This window comes from Callorhinus ursinus, unplaced genomic scaffold (assembly GCF_003265705.2).
Source record: "Callorhinus ursinus isolate GAN/ISIS: 27379988/994484 unplaced genomic scaffold, GSC_fseal_2.0 scaffold111, whole genome shotgun sequence".
NCBI classification, from domain to species: Eukaryota; Metazoa; Chordata; class Mammalia; order Carnivora; family Otariidae; genus Callorhinus; species Callorhinus ursinus.
Window position 1 is genome coordinate 1158739 of NW_027397173.1, and position 23754 is coordinate 1182492.

At 40.8% G+C, this 23754-nt stretch overlaps 1 protein-coding gene across 3 annotated transcripts; it reads left to right on the forward strand.

Moving 5' to 3' along the window:
- The first annotated feature begins 33 nt into the window (after window positions 1–33).
- GINS1 (GINS complex subunit 1) lies at window positions 34–23663 on the forward strand. 3 transcript variants are annotated; one of them, XM_025877022.2, is made up of 7 exons: window positions 34–371; window positions 9309–9373; window positions 12741–12839; window positions 13337–13427; window positions 16678–16794; window positions 20390–20464; window positions 23132–23663. In XM_025877022.2, the coding sequence occupies exons 1-7, from the start codon at window positions 345–347 to the stop codon at window positions 23198–23200; spliced, it is 543 nt and encodes a 180-aa protein (XP_025732807.1). In that variant the 5' UTR covers window positions 34–344; the 3' UTR covers window positions 23201–23663. The 3 variants fall into 3 exon arrangements, with proteins under 3 accessions (XP_025732807.1, XP_025732809.1, XP_025732806.1); XM_025877021.2 differs by lacking the exon at window positions 34–371 and adding an exon at window positions 4500–4710; XM_025877024.2 differs by lacking the exons at window positions 34–371; window positions 20390–20464 and adding an exon at window positions 4499–4710.
- The last annotated feature ends 91 nt before the right edge of the window (window positions 23664–23754 follow it).

The following is a 23754-nucleotide window of genomic DNA, read 5'->3' on the forward strand; positions in this document are numbered from 1 at the left end:
CGGCGCCGACTTTCAGCCATTTTGGAGAAGGGCAGGTGAAGCCTTGCGGGGCGTTACGGTCCGGTACGGGCCAGGCGATCTATCGTTGGTGGTGGCGAAGGGTCTGGGCTCTGTCGCCGCAGGTGGGAGGGCTTCCTTTACCTGGGTGCTCGGCGCCATGAGCAAACGCACACGGTCCTGCCCCAGATCAGTGGCTCGAACGTGCGAGGACGCCGGCTAGAAAGCACCCAACGAACCAGAGCCGCGGAGGAAAGCTGGCTTCTTCCTCTCCCGCCCCAGACTGTGTGATTTTTCCCTAATGCTGAAAACCCAATGTGAATGAACCCTTCGGAAACGATTCTGTAATGGTTTATGAGAACAAAAAGCAAAAGGTAACAAATCACCATTCTCATGATTTATAACTATTTTCCCACAAGATTTTACTTAAAAAAATATGCTCTCAGGTGCTTTTTTTTTTTTAACACAAGCATATAGATAATTTAATTTTTTAAGTTTTGGGCTGAACATTTGAAAACTGAACTCATTAAACAATTTACTTTTTTTAAAACTTGTATTTGATTTTAGATTTTTGTAAAGCAATTATTAGCAGGGGTGGAGGTACGCCTGGCTGGCTCAGTGGGTGGAGCAGGAGACTCTTGATCTGGGGTTGTAGGTTCCAGCCCTAGGTTGGGTGTAGAGATTACTTAAGAATCTTAAAAAAAAAAAAAAAAAAGTGGGGAAAAAAATCTGTTTCAAAGATAAATTTACACTTGTGAACCCAAGTTAAGAACTAATTGAACTTTAGTTTTACAGCTTGGCATTCTTTCTTACAAAGGATCTACAACCAAGAGATTTGCTTACTTATCACAAAGTGAACTTTCGTTCAACATTTCTGTCAGTTGAAAACTATTGGCAACTGATAATTTAAGATCAGTTAGAAATGCCTTTAGAAATTCACTAGCTCCTTCTGTTAGCTTTGTAGTGATAGATCTAAATTGCGAAAGAATTTCATTGACTGTGTTACAAAAAATATCACAACCAGCATTCATATTTGTGTGGATATCTCCAAATACTCTTTTAGAATTGAAATGGTGAATTCTTTTTTTTTTTTAAGATTTTATTTATTCCTTTGAGACACACAGAGAGAGAGAGAGAGAGAGAGAGAGCGCGAGCATGAGCAGGGAGAGAGGCAGAGGGAGAAGCAAGCTCCCTGCTGAGCCAGGAGCCCAATGTGGGGCTCGATGTGGGGCTTGATCCCAGGACCCTGGGATCATGACCTGAGCCGAAGGCAGTCGCTTAACCATCTGAGCCACCCAGGCGCCCCAAAATGGTGAATTCTTTAGCACATACTGGAGATTAGGAATCCAGAAACTGAAGTTTAAAGAAAAAATTGACCCTATCACTCACAAAATCCTCTTTAATAGGAAAAAAAAAACAAGGAAGGGAGGGCTGTTGAGAAGAGAGAAATGTGAGGATTATTGAGTCTGGCTGGCATTAGGCCTTGCCCATACAGTCCTCGACTGTTGGTCCTATAGGGGCCAAGGGCCAGGCAGCTCCAAGGTTGGCCACTTTGTCTTGAAGATTATTTTGAGCTAAAGGCAATCAGGACCCTATGGACTTCCTCCCTATGGAAGAAACTGTTTGCCCCTCCCTTGACTACATAGAAGAATCTAAATTGGGGTCTTTCCCAGAATAATGGTTATTACCAGAAAAAAATTTTATCTGAGTGACCCACCTATATGTCAAAGCAAGCATCTAATTACCAAACATCTCTTCTTATTGCCCTGTGACTTGCATTCTTTCCCTTCTACCCCTACCTGATTCTCCTTAGTTCAGGTTAATATACGTATGTATATTTATATTAATTTATTTATATATTTATATATAACTTTATAATATGTATACCTTATTTTGCCTATTTTTGGAATTTCCATGTCAGTGTGGATTCCCTGTATGTAGGAAACTAAATTCGATTTTCTCCTGTTAATCTGTCTCATATCAATTTGATTCTTAGTACAGCAGAAGGACCTCTAAGGGGACAGGAAATTCTTGCTCCCTAATATTCCACATTGACTTTCTGTATGGTCTTTAAATACTATCCTGCACTGGTGATGCCCACATTTGTATCTCTAGTCCACACCCCTTCCTTGAACTCCAGGCTCCTCTACCTAATGGTCTACTCATCCACTCTGATATCCTATAGGCACCTAAAGTTATTATGTTCAAAACTGAGCTCCCAACTCTTCTCCCACCCCCAGCTCCATGTGTAACCTTCCTCACCTCAGGAATGGCAAACTTACACTTAAATTTCCTTAGGTCAAAACCCTGGGATCATCCTTGAATCCTCCCTTTTTTATGTCTGTATTAGCACTCCTTTCAAAATCTATCCAGGATGCAGTCACTACTCACCAACTCCTCCATCCACACCCTGGCCCAAGCTGCCATCCTCTCTCACATGGATTATTTTAATAGCATAAGTGGTCTCCTGCCTCCACCTTTGCCAACTTTTGTCTACTAAACTCAGTTGTCAGAAAGTTCTTTTTAAAGATGTAGGTCCAGTGCTGTCACTTGTTTGCTCAAAATACCTGTATGGTTTCCCATCTCACTGAAAATAAAACAGAAAGCTTGTGAAAGGGCCTACAGTGTCCTACCTGACATGGCCTCCAGCTCTCACTCTGATCTCAGCCACCAGGGTTTCCCTCCCTTACTCTGCTCCAGTGTCACTGCCTCCTTGCTGAAGCAGTGGCTCCAAGGAGAGGTGTGGGTGGCATGTGTGTGAGTCATCCATCCCCCTCGTTGGGGCCTTTGCACCTGCATTCCTACTGCCTGAAATTCTCTGCCCATCCTATGGCCCCATCTCCACATGGTTTACTCCCTCCCCACTGCAGGTCTGTTCCTTCTCTGAACACTAACAAAACCCTCAGGTCCTCTCATCATCACTCTGTTTACCTGCCTTGGCTTATTCTCCTTAGCACTTTTCACTAATATATTTATCATCAGTACCCCACAGTGGAACATAGACTTGTGAACATAGTTTGTTCACTACTTTATCTTCAGTGTCTAGAACAATGCTCAGTATATAGTAAGCACTTCCTAAATATTTGCTGAAGGAGTAATGAATCACCACAACGCCTCAGAAGTGTGTACTGTTGTCCCCATTGTACAGGTAAAGAAATGAATCTCAGGCCCAGGATCTGAAATTAAAAAGGTTTATGATGAAGGTTGTTTGGATACTGGCGATTTTTGGAATACAATCCTGTAGCACAGTCCACTATAGATCTGTGTATTTAACAAAACTTAGCTAAATTATCCCTGACTGTAGAGCTGAAAAGGAAATGTCACTCCACTTAAAGATTTAAAGGCTTTGTAGGCCATTCCCATGCTCATTCTTCAGATTACACATCTGTTGATCTTTATTTGCAAAAGAGGAACATAGTTTCTAGGGTTAGCTAGAATGAATCCAGTAATATTTCCTTTTTAAAAATACTGCTTTTTAAATACCGCTGATTCTCCCGCGGCTGCAGGGGTTTCCCTAGGGAAGGATGCGCCCCTGCACCCCTCCTCAGCTTTTTAAAAATACTGCTTTTTAAAAGGTAGCCAAATAAAACAAATTGTTTTTATAGCAGTAATTTCCACCTTTGATTCTATATGGTTACGAAAATTTCCATAATCAAGTAGGTAGGATTATGGCTGTGTGAATTTGTGTTAATCTGGGTATTTTCCCCCTTTGTAGACTTCGTGATTAGAGCTATTTCCCAAATGTTTTTAAATGACTCCTTTAAAATCAAAGGTGATTTTGTAGGGCTGAAAGCTTAAATACAGAGTCTGTCACTTTAGAAGCTGAGTAAACTTGGGTAAATTATATATTCAGTTGTTGGGGCGCCTGTCTGGCTCATTTGGTAGAACCTGCAATTCTTGATCTCAGGGTCCTGAGTTCAAGCCCCATGTTGGTCATGGAGCCTACTTAAAAAAAGAAGAGGAATAAGTTCTTTAGCTTGCTTTCTAATCAGTACCAAGAGTCTTAAAAGCCTCCTTAGGGTTAGTCATGAGAATTAAAGGAAATATATGTCACAGTCCCTATCACACAGGAGATATCCAATAAAAGTGGTTTCCCTTTTCTATCGAACAAAAACCCACACTGCAAAACTAAAATGCTGCGTCATTAAGCACACCAAGTTTCTGAGCATTCCTTCTCAACCTCAGGGTAGAACCCCGTTGAACCTAAACGAAAATGAATGAATCGAATGGAAAAAAGTTGCGAGATATGCATATAGTGCGAGCTGCGCTTCAAAAAAAAAGAGCCTCTGCGCAGCCTACAGGCTGGACCCCAGGCCGGCTGATCCTCCCGCAGCTGCAGAGGTTTCCCTAGGAAAGGATGCGCCGGTGCACCCTTCCTAGGCTTTCACCCTTCTTACAGTGCGGCTGCGCAGCGGAGGCAACTGTCCCTTGGCCGTCGCCGTAGGCCGCGAGGCCCGGGAGCGCTTTTCTATTGGCTGGGCATGTTTGGCGCCAAAGAGCGAAGCAGAGGCGGAGGCGAGTATTCGCCCCTGTGCGACTGGAAGCCATAGGATACCCAGAGCGGTGTGCGTGAACCCGGCGACCGTTTGGCGTGAGAGCCGGCGGTTAACGAGACATCGGGACCGGGGCGTGTACAATATGTTCTGCGAAAAGGCCATGGAGCTGGTTCGCGAGCTGCATCGCGCGCCAGAAGGGCAGCTGCCAGCCTTCAACGTGAGGGGGGGACGGGGTAAACAGGGCTGGCCTTGCTGAAGGGGCGGGGTTTGGGAGCGCAGGGGACGGGCGGGAGGAGGGTCGGCGACCCCGCGGGTCTAACCTGCGTCTCATCGGAGCGTGGGTTTTCTCACGGTGTCAGCTCCAAAGTCGGGAACAAAAATTTCGGGAACACGGAAAAACAAAATACAGCAGGAAAAAGAGCGTTCATGTTTATATCACGCAGCAATTTGGTGAATTTCCTGAGTATATTTCCTTCAGTGTTTAACATGTATAGCTTTACTGCTGGTTCCTTTTTTTGACCAAGCGTTTATTGGTTGCCTGATAACAATCTAGCATTTGTTGAACGCTCAGGCAGAAGCTAGGCTGTAGAGCCAGGCTGGGATTCGGACTCCGTTGTGTGACCTTGGGGCAGTTACTCAGGCTTTCTGTGCTGTCCCTTTCTTCTGTAAAAATGGGAAAGAGCGTAACTCAACTCTTCCTGTAGTGAGGGCTCTAGGACTGGCATATATATGTCAGCTTCCCTGGACAATACCTGACACACAAGTAGCAGCGAAGTTAGCGTTTGCTATTAATTTTCTTTCTACCACTGCTGTTACTGAAGTGGGAGCGCGAGGTTCTTGTCTCACGGAGACAAGAATGAATCTCGCGGACAAAGGAGAGTGAGTAAAGCGATAGAAGTAATTAAGTGAGGATACAGAAGAAGTTCTCAGGAATGAGAGGGGTCGGGACAGGGTTACTATTGAGGGCTTTTAGGGTTGGTCTTTTATAGAATGCTAACCAGGGAACTTAAATCTTTTTGACTTCTCTGTTGATAGCACCATTGAGTAAAGACTAGTGAGAACATCTTCAATGGCTTACTTCCTTTTTAGAGTCCCATGATTCTTTGTTGGTCATAAGTAGCTGTTATAACAAGACCCCAGCTCTCACACCTAGGACAGGATGGTCTGGTTTGTTCCCTTATCTCTGGTTTCCTTACACCTCTGCATTTTTGGGATTTTTGTGAGCCCGATCCCGTGGCCCCCTACCTATCTCTTCCTACCTATCCCTGCCTGTCCCTTACTCACTACTACTTATTACCCTTATTCTTATTTTTCTCTTACTACCCCAAAAGGGTGCTAAGCACGTAGCTTATGTTATCTGTTGTTCTCATAAGAACACTTTGAGGTTTAAACCATTTCTTCCAGCCATGTATACAGAGGCTTGGGGAGATTAAGTGTCTTGGCCGTAGCCAGTAAGAGGTGAAACTAGGATTTAAACCCTGGCAGTCTGGCTTCAGACCTGCACTCTAAATTCTATACTTGACTACTTTCCCTAGCATAGGGCAGCCACTGTGTGGATGCCAGGGCATGTTCTGCTGGGAGAAGGGCACAAAAAGGAATATTAGAGTGCAGTGTGAGGACACCAGAGAGGTGTACACAGGAGCATAAGGAGAAATGCTGGTATGAAAAGGGATAGAGGAGGGGGCATTTGGGCCACGCCTGGAAGGATGAGGTTCCCACTCTGAGAAGGAAGATAGGCATTGCAGCTGAAGGATACAGCCATGCAGAGACCCATAGTCACATAGGAAAGGGGGACTGATGTGTGTGCAGAGACTACAAAGGTGGGTTCTAGGCCTAGGAGAGTTGGGTATTTACATATAAGGCATTTGGAAGCTGGTAAAGGATTTTAGATAGGGGAGTGATAGGGCAGTTTTTTTTATGTTTTGAGGGTAATGATGGCAGAACTATGCAGAACAGATTGGAGATAAGAAAGAACAGTGGCAGGGAGATGGTTATGGGTGGTTATCACTCTCTGACAGGCCTACTGTGAGAGCTGTGTATGGTCCAAACTGTCTGGTCGCTGGGTCCAGAAATCAGTGTCTGGGTTTCAGAGATGAGGCAAACAGGACTTGTAACTGTTAGAACAGGGGTGGAGATGGGGTGGGCAATCAATGAGGGAGGAATTAGAGGATCTTGGGGGGATTCTCTCTCAGGTACAACATCAGAGATCAGGAGGAAGAGTGTTTGGGGAAAGGTCAGTTTTGTTTTGAACATTAAAGAGCGCCTGGTCGAACAGTTAGGTCCTTTTGCAGATGAGACTGAGCCAAAAGAAATTACAGATCAAGTTCAGGGACTTGTCTGAATTTAAAGCATATTGGAGCAGAGCCTCACCTTGAACACAGGTTTCCTAGATTCCTGTCTGTTGTTCTTTCAGGACAGTTACTTCATTTAAAAAGTTAGGAGACAATGGTGGGAAGTTCAGCAGAGATGCTGGAATGCTAAGGTGTGTAGGCTCTAAAATATGACTACACTGCATTCAGACAACCAGACACTTTGGAGGTTATCTAACATATGAGTAGACAAGCCCAAAGAGACTCAGACTTGTTCAACAAGAGCTGGTCATGCCAGCCTTGCAACTGGATCTTTGGACCTTTAGTCCATCCAGCTCTCTGTTTCACTCAAATTTTAAGTTATCACTTCTGGAGGGGGTCAGGGGTGGAACTTAGAATTTATAAAATCACCCCTTTTTCTAGGTCTTAGTTTGGCAGGGCACTTTTTGCTGCATGTGCACCTTCCACTGACAAACCTACCACCTATAGCCAGGTGACTCAGCAGCCTGGAAGACTCAGCCTGAGGAGGTTGGCCACTCTTTAACACAGCCAAGCAGGGACAGGCCAATCCATCTGATTGATCTGAGGGCTGATAAGCCCATGACCCACAGGACCTTTCAAGAATCATTCCTCCTAGGAAAATGATAGTCACTGGGTCTAGAGCAGGGACTCTGCCTTGTTCATTCCAGGATCTCTCAAGGTTAGGTGCTGTATTCAGCAAATTGAAATAATTGTCCACTTTCTATATGCAGAACTGGTAATAGTTTAAGTGAGTTTTTAGGAAAATTATCTTGGGCTCCCAGCCTGAGGTGGGAACACAAAACTGCAATTTTTACTATAGATAAATCTAAATCTGAAAACGTGTATTTTATTTTAAGATTTTATTCATTTATTTGAGAGAGAACACGAACAGAGGGTAGGGGCAGAGGGAGAGAGAGAAGCAGACTCCCCACTGAACAGGGAGCCCAACACGGGGCTCGATCCCAGGACCCTGGGATCATGACCTGAGCCACAGGCAGACACTTAACTGGCTGAGCCACCCAGGGGCCCCAGCATGTGTGTATTTTTTTTTTTTTAAGATTTTATTTATTTACTTGAGAGAGTAAGAGAGAGAAAACACAAGCAGAGAGGAGGGACAGAGGGCAAGGGAGAAGTAGACTCCCCGCTGAGTGGGGAGCCCAGTGTGGGACTCAATCCTGGGACCCCGGGATCATGGCCTGAGCTGAAGGCAGATGCTTAACCGACTGAGCCACACAGGCACCCCACATCTATGTATTTTTATAAAATTATTTCACACATTGTGTCTTTTGTATACCTGCAGATCTATTAATCATACAAGAGTTTCAGCTATTCCTTAAAATATTATTTGCTGGTAAAGGAATATTTAACTGAATTCTAATAAGTCAGACTTTTCTATGATTTTTTTAACTACTTGATGAAAGGGAAGATAGAAGTCACGCTTACATTTTTTACTGGGTGGGCAGGGGGGTGTCTGGATTCAGTATGCCAGGAGTTGCCTACTTTTTCTGTAAAGGGCCAGTAGGGATCATACAGTATGTACTCCTTTGTATCTGATTTCTTTTGCTTAGTACAGTATATTTGAGAATATCCTTCATCAGTATGTTGACTGCACAAATTGTCAGTAATTCATTCCTTTTTATTGCCTTTTTTCTCTTTTTTTTATTGTGGTAAAATTTATATAACATAAAATCTGCCATTTTAGCCAATTGTAAGTGTACACTTTAGTACCACCAATTACATTCACATGGTTGTGCAACCATCACTCCTCTATCCAAAACTTTTTCATCAACTGAAACAGAAGCTCTGTAACCATTAAGCAATAGCTCCCCATCCCCCTCTTTCCCCAGCCCCTGGTAACCTCTAATCTACTTTCTGTCTTCAGGAATTTGTCTATTTTAGATATTTCAGGTAAGTGGAATCTCACACTATTTATCCTTTTGTTTCTGGCTTATTTCACTTAGGATAATGTTTCCAAAGTTCATCCATGCTGATGCATGCAGTACTACATTCCTTTTTATGCCCAAATAATATTCCATTGAGTGGATATACCATATTTGGTTTATTAGTTAATCCATATTTGGGTGTTGATGCATATTTGGATATGGATGAATACTGATGGATATTTGGGTGTTTTCACTTTGGGGCTGCCATAAATAATGCTGCTCTGAACATTTATGTACAAAGTTTTTGAATGAACGTATGTTTTCAAGTCTCTTGAGTATATACCTAAGAGTGGAATTGCTGGATAATATGGTAATTCTATGTTAAACTTTTCGAGGAACCATCAGATAGGGCTGCACCATTTTATATCCCTACCTACAATGTATGAGGGTTCCATTTCTCCTCATCCTCACGAACACTTGTTATAGCCATTACCAAAGGTATTGCTTTTTGGTAAGATATATAAATCAAAGATAGAGTAGATCAAACATTGCTACAGACTTGGTGAAGGAATTAATGGATGTGTCAATATCATATGTTCTAGGAGGATGGACTCAGGCAAGTTCTGGAGGAGATGAAAGCTTTATATGAACAAAACCAGTCTGATGTGTAAGTTTTGATGAGATTGATATTTTTTAAAGATTTTTTATTTATTTATTTGAGAGAGAGAGCACGAGCAGATGGGGAAGAGCAGAGGGAGAGGGAGAAGCAGGCTAGGGAGCAGGGAGCCTGACATGGGGCTTAATTCCAGGACCTCAAGATCATGACCCGAGCCAAAGGCAGACGCCCAACCAACTGGGACACCCAGGCACCCCTGATGAGACTGATATTTTAAATTTCTTTTTTTTTTTTTTTTTTTTTAATTCATGAGAGTCAGAGAGAGAGAGGCAGAGGCAGAGGGTGAAGTAGGCTCCCTGCCTAGCAGGGAGCCCGATGCAGGACTGGATCCCAGGACCCTGGGATTATGACCTGAGCTGAAGGCAGACTCTTAACTGTCTGAGCCACCCAGGCACCCCCTTTTTTTTTTACTTTTTATTTATTTTTTTATTCATGAGAGAGAGAGAGAGGCAGAGGCAGAGGGAGAAGCAGGCTCCCCGCCTTGCAGGGAGCCCGATGCGGGACTCGATTCCAGGACCCTGGGATCGAGACTGATATTTTAAAACAGCTTAAGAAATACAATACTGAAGTCAGATAATGTTCCATCAGTTTTTAGATATGATTTTTTTTTTAATTCTTTGTGAGCCTGATCACGCTGTAGCTATATAGGACTGAGGGGATTTGTGTTGATCACCCTAAAACTATGGGATTCAAATAGTGCATGGTACATAGCAGATGCTCAATAAATATTTATTTGAATGATATGACTTGCAAGGTATTAGAGTGAATCTAAGAGATGAGACAGGAGCAAATAAAAATCCTAACAAAGTGAAACCTATAATTTCTACTGCTCATTTGCACTAATAGCTGCCTAGTGCATTAAAGGGGTAACAGGCAATTCGTAAACTTAGCAGTAGCAGCAGTGACTTCCAGCAGCTTGAGTGGAGTTCACGGAGAACCAGTGTGACAGAGGCTACAGCCTGGTGCGTGAGAGGGCTCTAGTGTTAGAGAACATTTAGAGCTGAGCATGGTGGTGGCACAGTGGAGAATTTGGGCTGTGTGACAAACTTCATAGGTTCTTGTGATTTGGTGAAGAGTAAGACACAAGGAGGACCAACTCCGGGATCAGAGGTGAGGTATCCAGACCTCAGCCTAGAGAGACGTCCGTCTGTTACCTGATGTTTCACTTTTGGCCTTGTTTGGTGCGGTGTTTTTATCAGTTACTTGGGCATAGAAATCAGTAACGTGCTGGTAAGATCTGTGGAGAACATGAACAATGGGAACGTTTTCCAACTGCGGTGTTTAAGGAAAGATACAGAAAAATCTTCATAGATGGAATGAGGAACGGAACCATAGCAGGTTTACAGTAAGCGTAAGGCAGATATAAAGTCCTGAACTCAAGTTCCCAAGCAGTTTGTTCATTCATTAATTCATACAACAAATATGTATTAAATGATTATGTGCTGATAAGTAGCTCTGGTATTTCAGCTGTAAACAACACAGGAAAGATATCTGCCCCCATAACCCTCACAGTCTAATGCAGAAGACAGATAATAAATATAGATACACCAAACTGGGATACATGCCATGAAGGAAAACAACAGAATTCTGGGAGACAGAATAGTTAATTATAGATAGACTTAGATTGAAGAGTCAGGGAAGTTCTCTCCAGAAAGAAACCTTTCGGCTGAGATCTAAAGGAGAAGCCGGTTTCAGTGAGGCAGTGATTGTGGGCAGAGAGCATCCTAGGTCGAGGGGGCAGCATATGCAAAGGCCCTGAGTTGTGAAGGTGGGTGGGGTGCTCAGGCCAGTGATAGTTAAAGAAGGCCAGTATGGCTGAAGCTTAGCAAGAAGGCAAAGGTTGACACCAGGTGAGACTTTTAAGCACGTGGGACTGACGGTGGCATGGTTGTGTTTTAAAAGATCACCCTTGTGCTGCATGGACAGTAGACCAGGGGACCAAGAGGAGAGGGAGGCATGCTGGCCATCCAGGTGACAGCAGAGGTGACCTGGACTAAATAGAAAGTGAACAGGTTAAAGACATATTTATTTAGGAGGTGGCCTAACAGGCCTTAGTCCAGTAAGGGAATGATTTTCCTGTATTTGCTATATTTGTACCATTTGCAAATTCGTGATCCAAAATTCTGTGCCCCACCCACCTAGTTTCTTTTTTGGTGGGGGGTAGGGGGCAGTAACTATTACCAGTTTCTGTTAAAATTTTTTGTCAGAGGAAGTCTATTCCTTTTTAATTACTCGTGTAAAAGTAAAATTTTTTAGGAAGTCCTTATGTACTTAATGAAACACTCTGGAGTTAGCTTAGATATATTTTATTTGTACTATTTCTTTATAATCCAGAGCACACTGTAAACAATGTGGAGAACGAGTCACAGAGTGACAGAAGTGTACAGAGCAGATCTAGAAGACATGATAGGACCGGGACATAGATTTTTGCCTCTTTTTCAGGGCCCGGAGCAGGCACTGCAGGAAGGAATCCTTTTCGTATCCAGTTCCTTTTAAAACTCCAAAGTAGATTCTTACTCATCCTGTACATCTGTCTTTAATTTGTTTTTTCCCATGATTTTTATTATGGTAAAATAACAAATAACATAAAATTTGCCATCTCAACCCTTTTAAGTGTACAGTTCAGTAGTATTAAATATGTGCATAATGTTACACAACTATCACCAACCATCCATCTTCATAATCTTTTATCATGGAATACTGAAACTCTGTGCCCATTAATTAATTATACATCTGGTTTTTAAATGTGATACTTGTCTAATATCTAAGGAGATGTACATTTTGTAGGGTAAAACCAACATTTTTCCCTCTCTGTGAACAACACTGCAGTATAAGACACGTACATAGGTGAAGATCAATAAATATTTGTGGGATAACTGAAGGACCATTTTGACTCCATTTTATTCCAAGGATTTGGAAAAACCATCAAAAGAGTAGTACCGTTTAAAATAAAAACATGATATAAGACCATAATCTTATGAACCATGATGTTACGTTTATCTCTTGTTCCAGCCTGATAAAAGAATTCCAAAAAGTGAGTAAATACAATATGTGTCTTTTGAAAATAATGGAGATTAATCAGTGTGCAAAAACGCATAGTACCAAATGGTTAAATGAAATGCTGATAGCATGATCTTAAGTAAATTAGTTTATTTTTGGCTTTCAGCTTTTGGCTTTTTTATCTTTTTAACACACCAGTAAAATCTCTGATGTGGAGCAGGTACTATTTGGTTAGATTAACCGCTAATTATAAATAGATAAAAACAAACAAGGAAGTCAGTTGTTAGTTGGCTTTGAAAGTTTATCTTATGCTGAAGTATATATATTTGTTCTTTTCTTCTTTAAATGTTCTTACCAGGAATGAAGTGAAGTCGGGTGGTCGAAGTGACTTGATACCAACCATCAAGTTTCGCCACTGTTCTTTGTTAAGAAATCGACGCTGTGCTGTAGCGTACCTGTAAGCTTCTTAATTTTTGCTTGGGGTGGCAGGGAACAATGGAGGGCTTTCCATGTGGTTTCCTAATTAACCATTTAAAATGGGTAACAGAAATTCTTAGATTTATTTTTCCTGTATAAGCATTCTAAATACTTTTTTTCCATTAAATTTTTCTTTATCGTGAAAAATTGCAGTGTTCATAAAACTGGGGAGAATAATATGAACCCCCATGGAGCTTTCATATAGGCTTAACAGTTTTTAACATTTTCCCATATTTGCTTCATCTTGTTTTTCTCGCCTGTGTTAAACTAGTCTAGAATCTGATGGCCTTTTACCACTGAATACTCTAAGAAATAAAGACCTTTTGGGCCTTTTCTCCCATGAGCATGGCACTATTCTCAAACCTAGAGAAACAAAGAACCCTTCACTGCACCCATTCAGTCCATACTTAGGTTTCCCTGTCATCCCCAAGGTGTCTTCTTATAGTCATGCAGTCTTGTACCTTCTTTCTGTCCTAGGTATGACCGATTGCTTCGGATCAGAGCACTGAGGTGGGAGTACGGCAGCGTCCTGCCCAATGCCTTACGATTTCACATGTCTGCTGAAGAAGTAAGCTAGTACTGTTGTTCACGTTTCCGAATCTGGAAAATGCTGGTTCTGGCATTGTTCTGTAATAGTATTAATGGTATTTCTCTTTGTCTTTAATGTCTGTTTTTCAGCAGTTTTTGGTCTGTATTTATTTACTATATACTATGATGAGAATGGCAGGAGCAATTCTAAATGCTATGTGGAAACCTCTCTGATTAACAAAATAAAGGGTCCTACTTATTAGTGGTCCATCAGTAGGGTTAAAGAACTGGCATTATTATTTAGGGATTTTCCAAAGAAAGAGTGTGTGTGTGTACTTTCCTAGTCAACATGAATATCTGTAACGAAACTCATTTGACCCATCACTAAGGCTCAGAGCTAGCCCAATATTTAAGGACATAGGACTAGACTCAAGTAAACTTGGGTTCAGATCTTGTTTCTGCTACTGTCTAATCTTTGGTAAGTGACTTGTTCTCTCTATGCCTAAATTCCCTCATTTACACAATGAGGATGGTAGTACTTACCTATTGAAGGCTTGCAGTGACTTCTGACACTCTATAGAGTTAGACCACACTTCACAGGCTAAGACTGCCCTTACTGCAGACACCAGCCTTAGGTTTGGGGGTTCCCAGGGCTTCCCTCCATTCTAATTGGCTACAAATTTGGGGGGTCCTGCCAGCTTCATAGGTTTGGAGCTTTGAATCTCTTGACACCAGTTGAACTTCTAGAGAGGAGAGGGGAGCTAGAGATGGAGCTCAGTCACATAGATAGTATTTTAAGCAATGGTGCCTGTGTGATGAAACCCCAGTAAAAATTCTGGACACCAAAACTTGTGTGAGCCCCCCTGGTTGATAGTACTTTGTGTGTATTGTTACATACCATTGTGCCAGGAGGGCAGTGTGTCATGATTCCATAGGGAGAGGACACTAGTAGCTTCATGTTTGCTTACTCTCAGGAAGCAAGAATGCCCTGTCCCCTTAAGGTCCTTTTATCCAGACTAAGAATCAAACTGACATGAGACAGATTTTTTTTTAAATTTTATTTATTTATTCATTAGAGAGAGAGAGAGAGCCTGCACATGCACAAGCAGGAGGAGGGGCAGAGGGAGAGGGAGAGAATCTCAAGCAGACTGTGCTAAACACAGAGCCCAGCTCAGGGCTCGTTCTCACAACCCTGAGATCATAACCTGAGCCAAAGTCAAGAGTTGGGACACTTAACTGACTGAGCCACCCAGGTGTCTCAACATGAGACAGATAAACAGGAGAAAATCAAATTTCATACATACAGGGAATCCACACAGACAAGGAAATTCCAAAAGCAGGCAAAATGAGGTCTTTTTTGTTGTTGTTAAGTAAGCTCAATGCCCAATGTGGGGCTTGAACTAAAGACTCAGATCAAGAGGATCTAGAGTCATATGCTCTACCAGTGGAGGCAGCCAGAAGCCCCAAGGGTTAGGGGTTTAGGACTTCAAAGGGAAAGAATGTAATCCTCAGGAAGAATGATAAAGAGCAAATGTTTGGTAAACAGATGTTTGCTGGGCCCACAGAAAACAATGAGACACAGAGAGGACTTTGATCAAACAGGCCTTGCTAGGTCCCTCCCTGTCTATCATACCTTGTTCACAGTATAATATAGTTGTTTATGGTGGGAGCTCTCTTCCTGGAGCAGATCCTCTAAATTTTAAGGCAGTTGTTAAGGAAGGTAAAGAGCTTTTCCTGAATCTGCTGGGTTTTAATTGCTTTTTAACTCAAAACAGTCTTCATGCCAAATTGGCCCATCTTGGGGTGACCTGCCCTTGGTCCCTATAGTACCTTCCCACATCTCACCCTGGGTCTCTTCCTTCGGCTGGTAGCGATTCTTATTCCTTTCACTATGGTAAAGTTGTGATTCCTGCACACACACACACTTTCTGATGAGGATTATGAAGACGTTTTTCTATGGACTCCTTTAGGAGCTGTATTGTTTTACCTTTCATGAGGAGATCTACAGTACTGGCATTGATTTCTGTGTATAATGTTGCATTTTGAATACAGATATTGAGATGATCTAGTACCATTTTAATTGAAAAGGTTCTCCTTTCCCCATTGCTCTATGTGTGGTGCTACTTCTGTCATAAATTGAGTGTCAATATATCTGAGGATTTGGGATAGGGGACTTTCTCTTCTGTTCTCTTAATCTGTCCTCATACCAATTCTACAGTGTTGTAATTATTGTAACTTTATTAAGTCTTGAGTGTGTATTACCATCTTGTTCTTTTTCAAGTGTCTCAACTATTTTTGGCCCTTTGCGTTTCCATGTAAATTTTAGACTCAATTTGTCAGGTTCTATTTTTTTTTAATTGAGATTTTGACTGAGATTGAATTGAATCTATAGGTGAGTTGATACGATTATAATACTGAATCATGTATGTGGTAATCCCTCCCTATATTTAGGTCTTCTTTAATATCAAAAATGAAAAAAAAAACGGATTTACTGAGATATAACTTATATACCATAAAGTATGCCCTTTTAAAGTATACAATTCAGGTTTTTTTGTTTTTGTTTTTGTTTTGGTATATTCAGAGTTGCGCATCTATTACCACCATCCTATTCCAGAACATTTTCACACCCCCAAAAGAAACTCTGTATCCATTATCCGTTACTCCATATTCTCTCCAGTCTTCCCAGCCCCTGGAGGTTACTAATCTTTCTCTGTATATAGATTTACGTATTATGGATTTTTCATTTAAGTGGAATCATGCAGTATGTGGGCTTTTGTGCCTTTCACTTAGGATGTTTTTAAGGTTCATCCATGTTCTAACATGTATCAGAACTTCATTCTGATGTATGGCTGAATAATATTCTATTGTATGGATATACATATCTTATCCACTCATCAGTTGATGGACACTTGGGTGTTTTTCTCGACAGGGTTTTATAGTTTTCAAAAAAACTGTCAATGCAGAGTTTGGAGAGATCATAATTCTGTAATGGTGTTTTTTTTCATGGTTCTGTATCTGGTCAAATGTTCCTTAGGTCTGTGATTAAGTGTGCTAGTATGTAACTTCTGTGAGCATAGAGATTTTTGTTCACTTTGTTAAATGATCCATCCTAAATCCCCAGACTGGTGCCTGGTTCATAGCAGGCAATTAGTAATACTTGTAGTTTAAATGAATGAATGGTCAGTAGTGATCTATGTGGGGAAATGGGCTATTTATGAAAGGATGAGTATACAATTTCTGCAAGTTTGTTTTCTTATAACTTTGTCAAATGACTGTCTTTATGTTTACAGATGGAGTGGTTCAATCATTATAAAAAGTCCCTTGCTACTTATATGAGGTCACTGGGAGGAGATGAAGGTTTGGACATCACACAGGATATGAAACCTCCAAAAAGCCTATATATAGAGGTAAATATACCTTTTAAGATGGATTTTTCTTGGCATGCCTGGCTGGCTCAGTCGGTAGAGCATGTGCCTCTTAATCTCGGGGCTGTGAGTTTGAGCCTTACGTTGGGTATAGAGATTAGTTAAAGATAAAATCTTAAAAAAAAAAACTGAAATAAAATATAGATTTTTCTTCAATGCATAGATTATGCTTACTTCTGTCTAAGAAGAGGGGGGTATATGACTATGTATATATTAACTTACATTAAAAAAGAAAGGAGGGCGCCCGGGTGGCTCAGATGGTTAGGGTCTGCCTTCGGCTCAGGTCGTGATCCCGGGGTCCCGGGATGGAGCCCCGCATCAGGCTCCCTGCTCGGCGGGGAGTCTGCTTCTCCCTCTGCCCCTGCCTCTCCCCCTGCTCCTGCTCTCTCTCTCTGTATCTCTGTGTCTCAAATGAATAAATAAAATCTTAAAAAAAAAATTAAAAAGAAAATAAAGGACACATGTATCCAAGCCAAAAATGTTACCTCTAGGGTGATGATGGGAATAGGATAGAGTAGCTAAAATTTTCTGAATTTGCATTTGTATTTTAACAGGGTTAACTTTGGAACCATATACATACTTTACATATTATTAAAAAAATTAAAGTGGAAAACCAACCCACAGATTTTGAAAGCAGAATGAAACATATGAACCTGTGTTTCAAGTTGGTAGATTAGTCACACAGGAATTATTTTAAATCACTTTAAAATACATAAATTGATTGTATATCCCTAGTGGATATGTTCTAAGGATGAAAAGAATTACAAAGAAATCTTAACCTGTTTTTAGTAATCCTATTATGATTAATAATAATATCATTAGTGTTATTTGGAACAGTTTATATATTGATAAATCAAGCAAAAAAGTAGTGGCACCAGGAACCAAGATTTTCAAAATAAAAGTGATTCAAATATTAAAATGAAAAAGTTAAGTGAAAATCCTACATTCCCAAACTGGAGTTAGAAATATCAGCATGGGCTCATGTTGAATCATCTCTCTTCTTTAAAAAAAAGTGTTTTTTAGCTCTGTCCACGGGACAGACGTAGAAACAACCACCAGCCCAATGCCATAAGCAGCCAAATTCTGGAGTCTAAATCCCATTTCCCACTAAAAGAAACCAGACTTAACCAGAGGGGGAGATAAAAGGCTGATTCCAGGTCCTAAATAAAATGCACAAGCTGCGCTTGGAATACCTTGTTTTCCTAGAAAGCAGAGTGTTTTAAGGACTACAGTGGGGAGTGCTAAAAAAGTGGGAGCCGATTTGAAGGAGCTCTCACTGGCCAAAGAAGGAATAATCCAAGCATCAAAATGATTAACTGCAGTGAATTGCATCACATCGGTTATGTTAGAAGCATGAATGCATAATGATATCAAATAACAATAACAATTCAAAAAATAAAATCTTTTTGGTCCCCCTTGGAGAATATGAGGGATGCAACTCATTTTGAAAAGTGGTGAATAAAAGTATAGGATCAAGCATCTATCAGCCTTTACTGTATAAACTGTATTTCAGGGTAGCCAAATTGTTTACAAGGGAAATTTCTTCTTTATAGAATTCCAGCTAACAAATGCAGTAGAATAAGAGAACTAAATTAGTGACATTTTGTAGCCATAACACATAGAGGCAAATAGCTTCTAAAACCACTAGGTGAAAAGTTAATGGAGATGAAGATGATGTTTATGGATGGGTACAGGTAACACCTAGACCCACTGATCAGTCTTAACATCCAGAAAGGAACAACCAGATATTTTGTGCTTCACAGGGTCTTGTGAGAGGAAGTGTATAACACCATTTGCCAGAAAATCAAAACTGATCTGATCTAGCCTCTAGACGAAACTTCAGTTTGTAGGAAATTCAGGGACCGAGGAACATGCTAAGTGACCCCACAGGGATCCACAACAAAATCTAGTTTGTGGGAAACTACCAAAGTACCCACTTTCTTTATCAATAGATTGCCAAGGGGAAGGGGGAAAAGGGAGAGAACTGTATAGATTAAAAGACGTGGAGACATGTCAGAAATGTGTCATGTGTAGCTCTTGTTGGATTCTGATGTAACATGGCAGCTTTAAAGAAAACATTCATGAAACAGATGGGGGAATGTGGATATTAACTGGGAATTTCATGACAGTAAAAAATTATTAAGATGATGTGATAACAGTATTGAGATTGTTTTGTAAAAAGAATCTTACACCTGAAACTAATATAACACCAACTGAAATTAAATAAAAACTTAAGAAAAAAAGATATTGAATGAAACCAGAAGCTGATTCTTTGTGAACAAGAATAAAATTAATAAACCTCTAAAAAAATAAAAAGAATCTTATTTTGTAGAAATAGATACCTAAATATTTACAGATGAAATGGTATGTAGGATTTGCTTAAAAATAATCCAGAAGTAGATGAGAAAGCAAGATTGGCCACATGTTGATAATTGTTGAAGCCAGCTGATGGAGTTTCATTATATTAGTCTTTTTTACTTCTGAATATTTGAGATTTTCCATAATATAAGTCTATTTAAAGAAGCAAAAAGGTCGTAGTGGTGGTGGAGATTTTTCTTAAATGGTATTTCTTGAACTAAGTAAAATACCAGAGGAATCACAGGGCATGAAATTATCTAGGAAAAGTAGAAGACTGGAACTTGCTGGTGGGGTTGGCTTCACTCATAACCAATGCGAGACCTCGGGAGCACAAACTCCTGTCATGGGTTCTCATGGGAGAGGAAAACTGAGAGCTACAGTCTGTCGGTGATCTTCTTGGCAGTTACAGAGGTGGTTATCAAAAGGCTGCCTTACCCCTCTTACCTTCTGACCAAGAACCTCTCTTGATTCTTATGATGTGAGTCTGTATCTCTTCTTTCATGGTGTACTTCTACATATTCCTGGGAGACAATCTGAATATTGAAGAAGATTGGAAGAATCCCTTTAAAACAGAAATTGTGGAGATTTACCTATGTTCTGTTCTCAGATACTGATATTTCATGGAAGAATCTGTAAGAGGCAAGTTGGAGTCAATAAAACATTCTCTTTTCTTTGTAGATACTATTTTGATTTTCCAGGATTTGCAGAGGGAACACAATACATGATGTTGTGGGCGCCTGGGTGGCTCAGTTGGTTAAGCGACTGCCTTCGGCTCAGGTCATGATCCTGGAGTCCCAGGATCGAGTCCCGCATCGGGCTCCCTGCTCAGCAGGGAGTCTGCTTCTCCCTCTGACCCTCCCCCATCTCATGCTCTCTCTATCTCATTCTCTCTCTCAAATAAATAAATAAAATCTTTAAAAAATAAAAATAAAAAATAAAAAAAACAATACATGATGTTGTCTCCCCTCACCAGCTCCCTGGGTTTCTTTGCTGTCAGCACAGACATACACATACTTTGGAGATCCTGCCATTCTCCTTCCTCCCCAAACAGGACAGTTGGCTCCTCGGTAAGGAGTCCTAGGCCCAGGTACACAGAGAAGAAACAGACAGACAGAAAGCCTAGAATTTGTACTGTGTGGGTATTTTTATAACCCCTATTTATTTTATGGTCACTAAATATTTAAACCAATTTAGATAAAACAACAGTTTTTCTTTTCAGGTGCGGTGTCTAAAAGACTACGGAGAATTTGAAGTTGATGATGGTACTTCAGTCCTATTAAAAAAAAATAGCCAGGTATTTCTCATCTTGAGATACTTTAAATCTTATGAGAGTGTTGAATGATGGAAATGTTAGACTCAGTAGCAAAGTTAATGTTGCCTTGTGATGATCATTTGTATCATAAGCATTATGCTTAGTATAAGACACCCTGTTTTGTCTGTTTTCTAAAATAAAGACTTGCATATACCAAGAAAAGGTTAATTTACTAGGTTATTGCTTGTATTTAACACTAAGCATGTTCCTGGGAAATTATCACAATGGGCCTTATTCTAGGTAAGTGGGCTTATTCTAGTTAAGGGCCTATTAAATTGTTGAATTTAACTGCTTTTTTGAATTTATTAAAAAGGTGCTAAGCGCTCATTTTCAGCTTGTAGGTTACCTTTCAAATCCCTGTTCTTTGGCAAATAGTGATATGGATCAAAAATTTCTAAGTATTTAACATATAAACATAACAGTTTAACAGAGAAAGATTGAAATTGTGGAGCCGTAATTTAAGCTAAATTTTTTCTTTTTTCTTTTTTTTTTTAAGATTTTATTTATTTATATGAGAGAGAGAGAATGGTAGAGAGAGAGCATGAGAGGGAGGAAGGTCAGAGGGAGAAGCAGACTCCCCGCTGAGCAGGGAGCCCGATGCGGAACTTGATCCTGGGACTCCAGGATCATGACCTGAGCCGAAGACAGTCGCTTAACCAACTGAACCACCCAGGCGCCCCAAGTTAAATTTTTTCTTACAAAGAACCTCAATGTATTTATTTTCTTAGACATCTTCAAGTTCACATTGGATGAATTCACATTAGCTAGATTTATTTTTATCCTGTCTCAATTGTTTGTAGTCACATTAGCATAGGAGGAAGAATGACCTAATAAAAACTCTCTTTCCCATTTTGTTTTCAGCCAGTTAGTATCTAATGACCTTGAGACATTGATGTCTTTGTTTATGCCCTGTTTACTAGTACCCTTTAAATAGTTTCCTAACACAAACGTTGAACATTCTAAAGGACAGATTTTTCAAGGGACCCTAAAATCTTTGGTTGTTAGAGCAAAACTTTCCCTCCCAAGTATCCTCTTGGAAGTAGGATACTAATGAATAGAAAGCAGATGGTGAAGAAGTGCTCTCATAAACATCTGTATTTCTGGAGGACATAGCAGGAAGCTGTGGTTCACAAGAACAAAGCTATCCTCATAAAGGAAGATAGGAAAAAACGTCATCTCAAACACCGTCATCCTGTGCATCCTGTGTTTGAATTTCTTTCTCAAGCTCTTTGGCTGATCTCTCTACTAGAGTGCCCATGTGGGGCTAGGGCAGGTGGAAACCAGTTGAGGCCCCCCCCCCCGTGCTCCAGTGCTAGACAGTTGTCACTCTCTCTGCACCATCAGAAGCCTTCCCCTTGAGATGCTTTTAACTTGTCTCTCAGTATTGCCCTACCCTCAATTGTAAAAGTAGAGGACAATTTTATATGCCTTTTACTTACTATATATTTATCTACTTCTAAAATGTCTAACCACATCTAAAACCAATTTTCTACAGAATCTGGTGTAGATCATCCACATAATATAAAACAATAGGGAAGCATTTTTTTTACCATAGATTTCTTTATACTTGTCCATATGGCAAGCATGATTGTATTTGTCCAGAAATCAGAAACTCCTCCCCCTTTGCAGTAGGAATTGGAATAACTTAAACAACTCAACATTTTTTCCCCTTTTTTTACACTTTACATTCTTAAGGCATTTAAAAAATTCATTTAACAAGTTAGACAGCAGGGTGTCTTCCTGAACTGGTCGGGAGGGATTTATTTGGTCCTGGGCCCCTCGATAGGCCCGCGAGCTGGTGAGGAAGGCCCGTCAGGTGTGCGGGGCCGTGGAAGCACGGCCCGCTCCCCCAAACTAGTATGATAATCCCTCATGCTGTGGTTATTTTCTAAGATCATTTGCTCTGAACTTCCTAACATAGAGTTTTTGGTTTTTGCCCAAGTATGTCTGTCTTTTCTTTGAGATTTCTTTGGTCCTCTGTGAGCCTGGGAAGTTTTCCTGCCTTGCTGCCTGCACCCCCCCCCAACCCCAGACTTCAGTAAACGCTCCATTTTAAGACAGGGAGACTCCTTTCGGCCTCAGAACGAGAGTGGTTTCTTCTCAGGGGACACTCAGGGTGAGCCTTAGCTGGGTCCCAGGGTATTCACACGTGTGAACAGCACCCACACTGCAGATTACAGATACTTTTAATCCTTGAAAAATTCAGGAGGAAAGAGGCTACTGTTGTTATGATAAGAATAGATGTTTAGACTCAATACTAGAGAAGCTTAATCAAGAAGATGCTCCTTTCAGTGGTCTTCCCGACAAGCTATTGTCCCACTTGTGGTGCACTGCTGCAGAATCCCACCCCTGGGTTTTCTGTGCGTAAATCCCAAAGTGCAGACGCCAAGCAAAATTCCTGCTGGAATGCAGAAGTCTTCAGTTAAGTTTAACTGAAGCAAATTATGAATTTATTTATAAAAATCAGAATTCAGTACAGTTTTAAGTGGCTTCAATTTCAGTTGACTAAAATAGCAAATGTACTTAAGTTTAGCTTTTAGCTACTTGGCTGCTTGAAAAGTATGTAATTGGTTGCTGCTTTTTAATGATGCAAAATGTAACTTTAAATTCTTTTCCAATTGTCTTCCTCTCCCCCTCATTTCCCCTCAGCACTTCTTGCCCAGGTGGAAGTGTGAGCAGCTGGTTAGACAGGGCGTTCTGGAGCACGTGCTGTCCTGACCTTGTGCTGAGGCCCCGCCAGGCGGCCCTGTGGTGCAAGGGGGGCCACACCATGGAAGAGTGCTACACGTCCCTCTCCAGCCTCACCTCTTTGGTTTTAAAGGTCGCAGACGTTCTTTACAATAACCAGGAGTATCTGGCTAAGGAGTGGGTTTTTCTTTTGTACAGGATTCATCCTCCTCTTTGTAATAAACTGTAAGCTGTTAGCTATAATTACAACATGACTACAGTTACTACAATGGTTTTTTGACAATGTTTTTTTTTAATGAAAGTAAACTTTTGTTAACATTTGACTTTTTTCCCCCTGGTAATGACTTTATTTTTTCAGTGAACATTTCCAGCCCACGGCATAGCATACTGTCTTAAAGTACAAATCCAAGGAAGGTAATACCTTTCCTAAGTTACAAAACTTTGGCAAATTAATACAGTATTCTTTAATGTAATAAAATCCTTTTTTGTTGTTGCTGGGGTCATGTGTTTATTAGTGATAATTTTCACTCCAAAAATGTCATTTAAGTACCAAAACAAAACACTGTGCTTTGTAATGGTGCTTT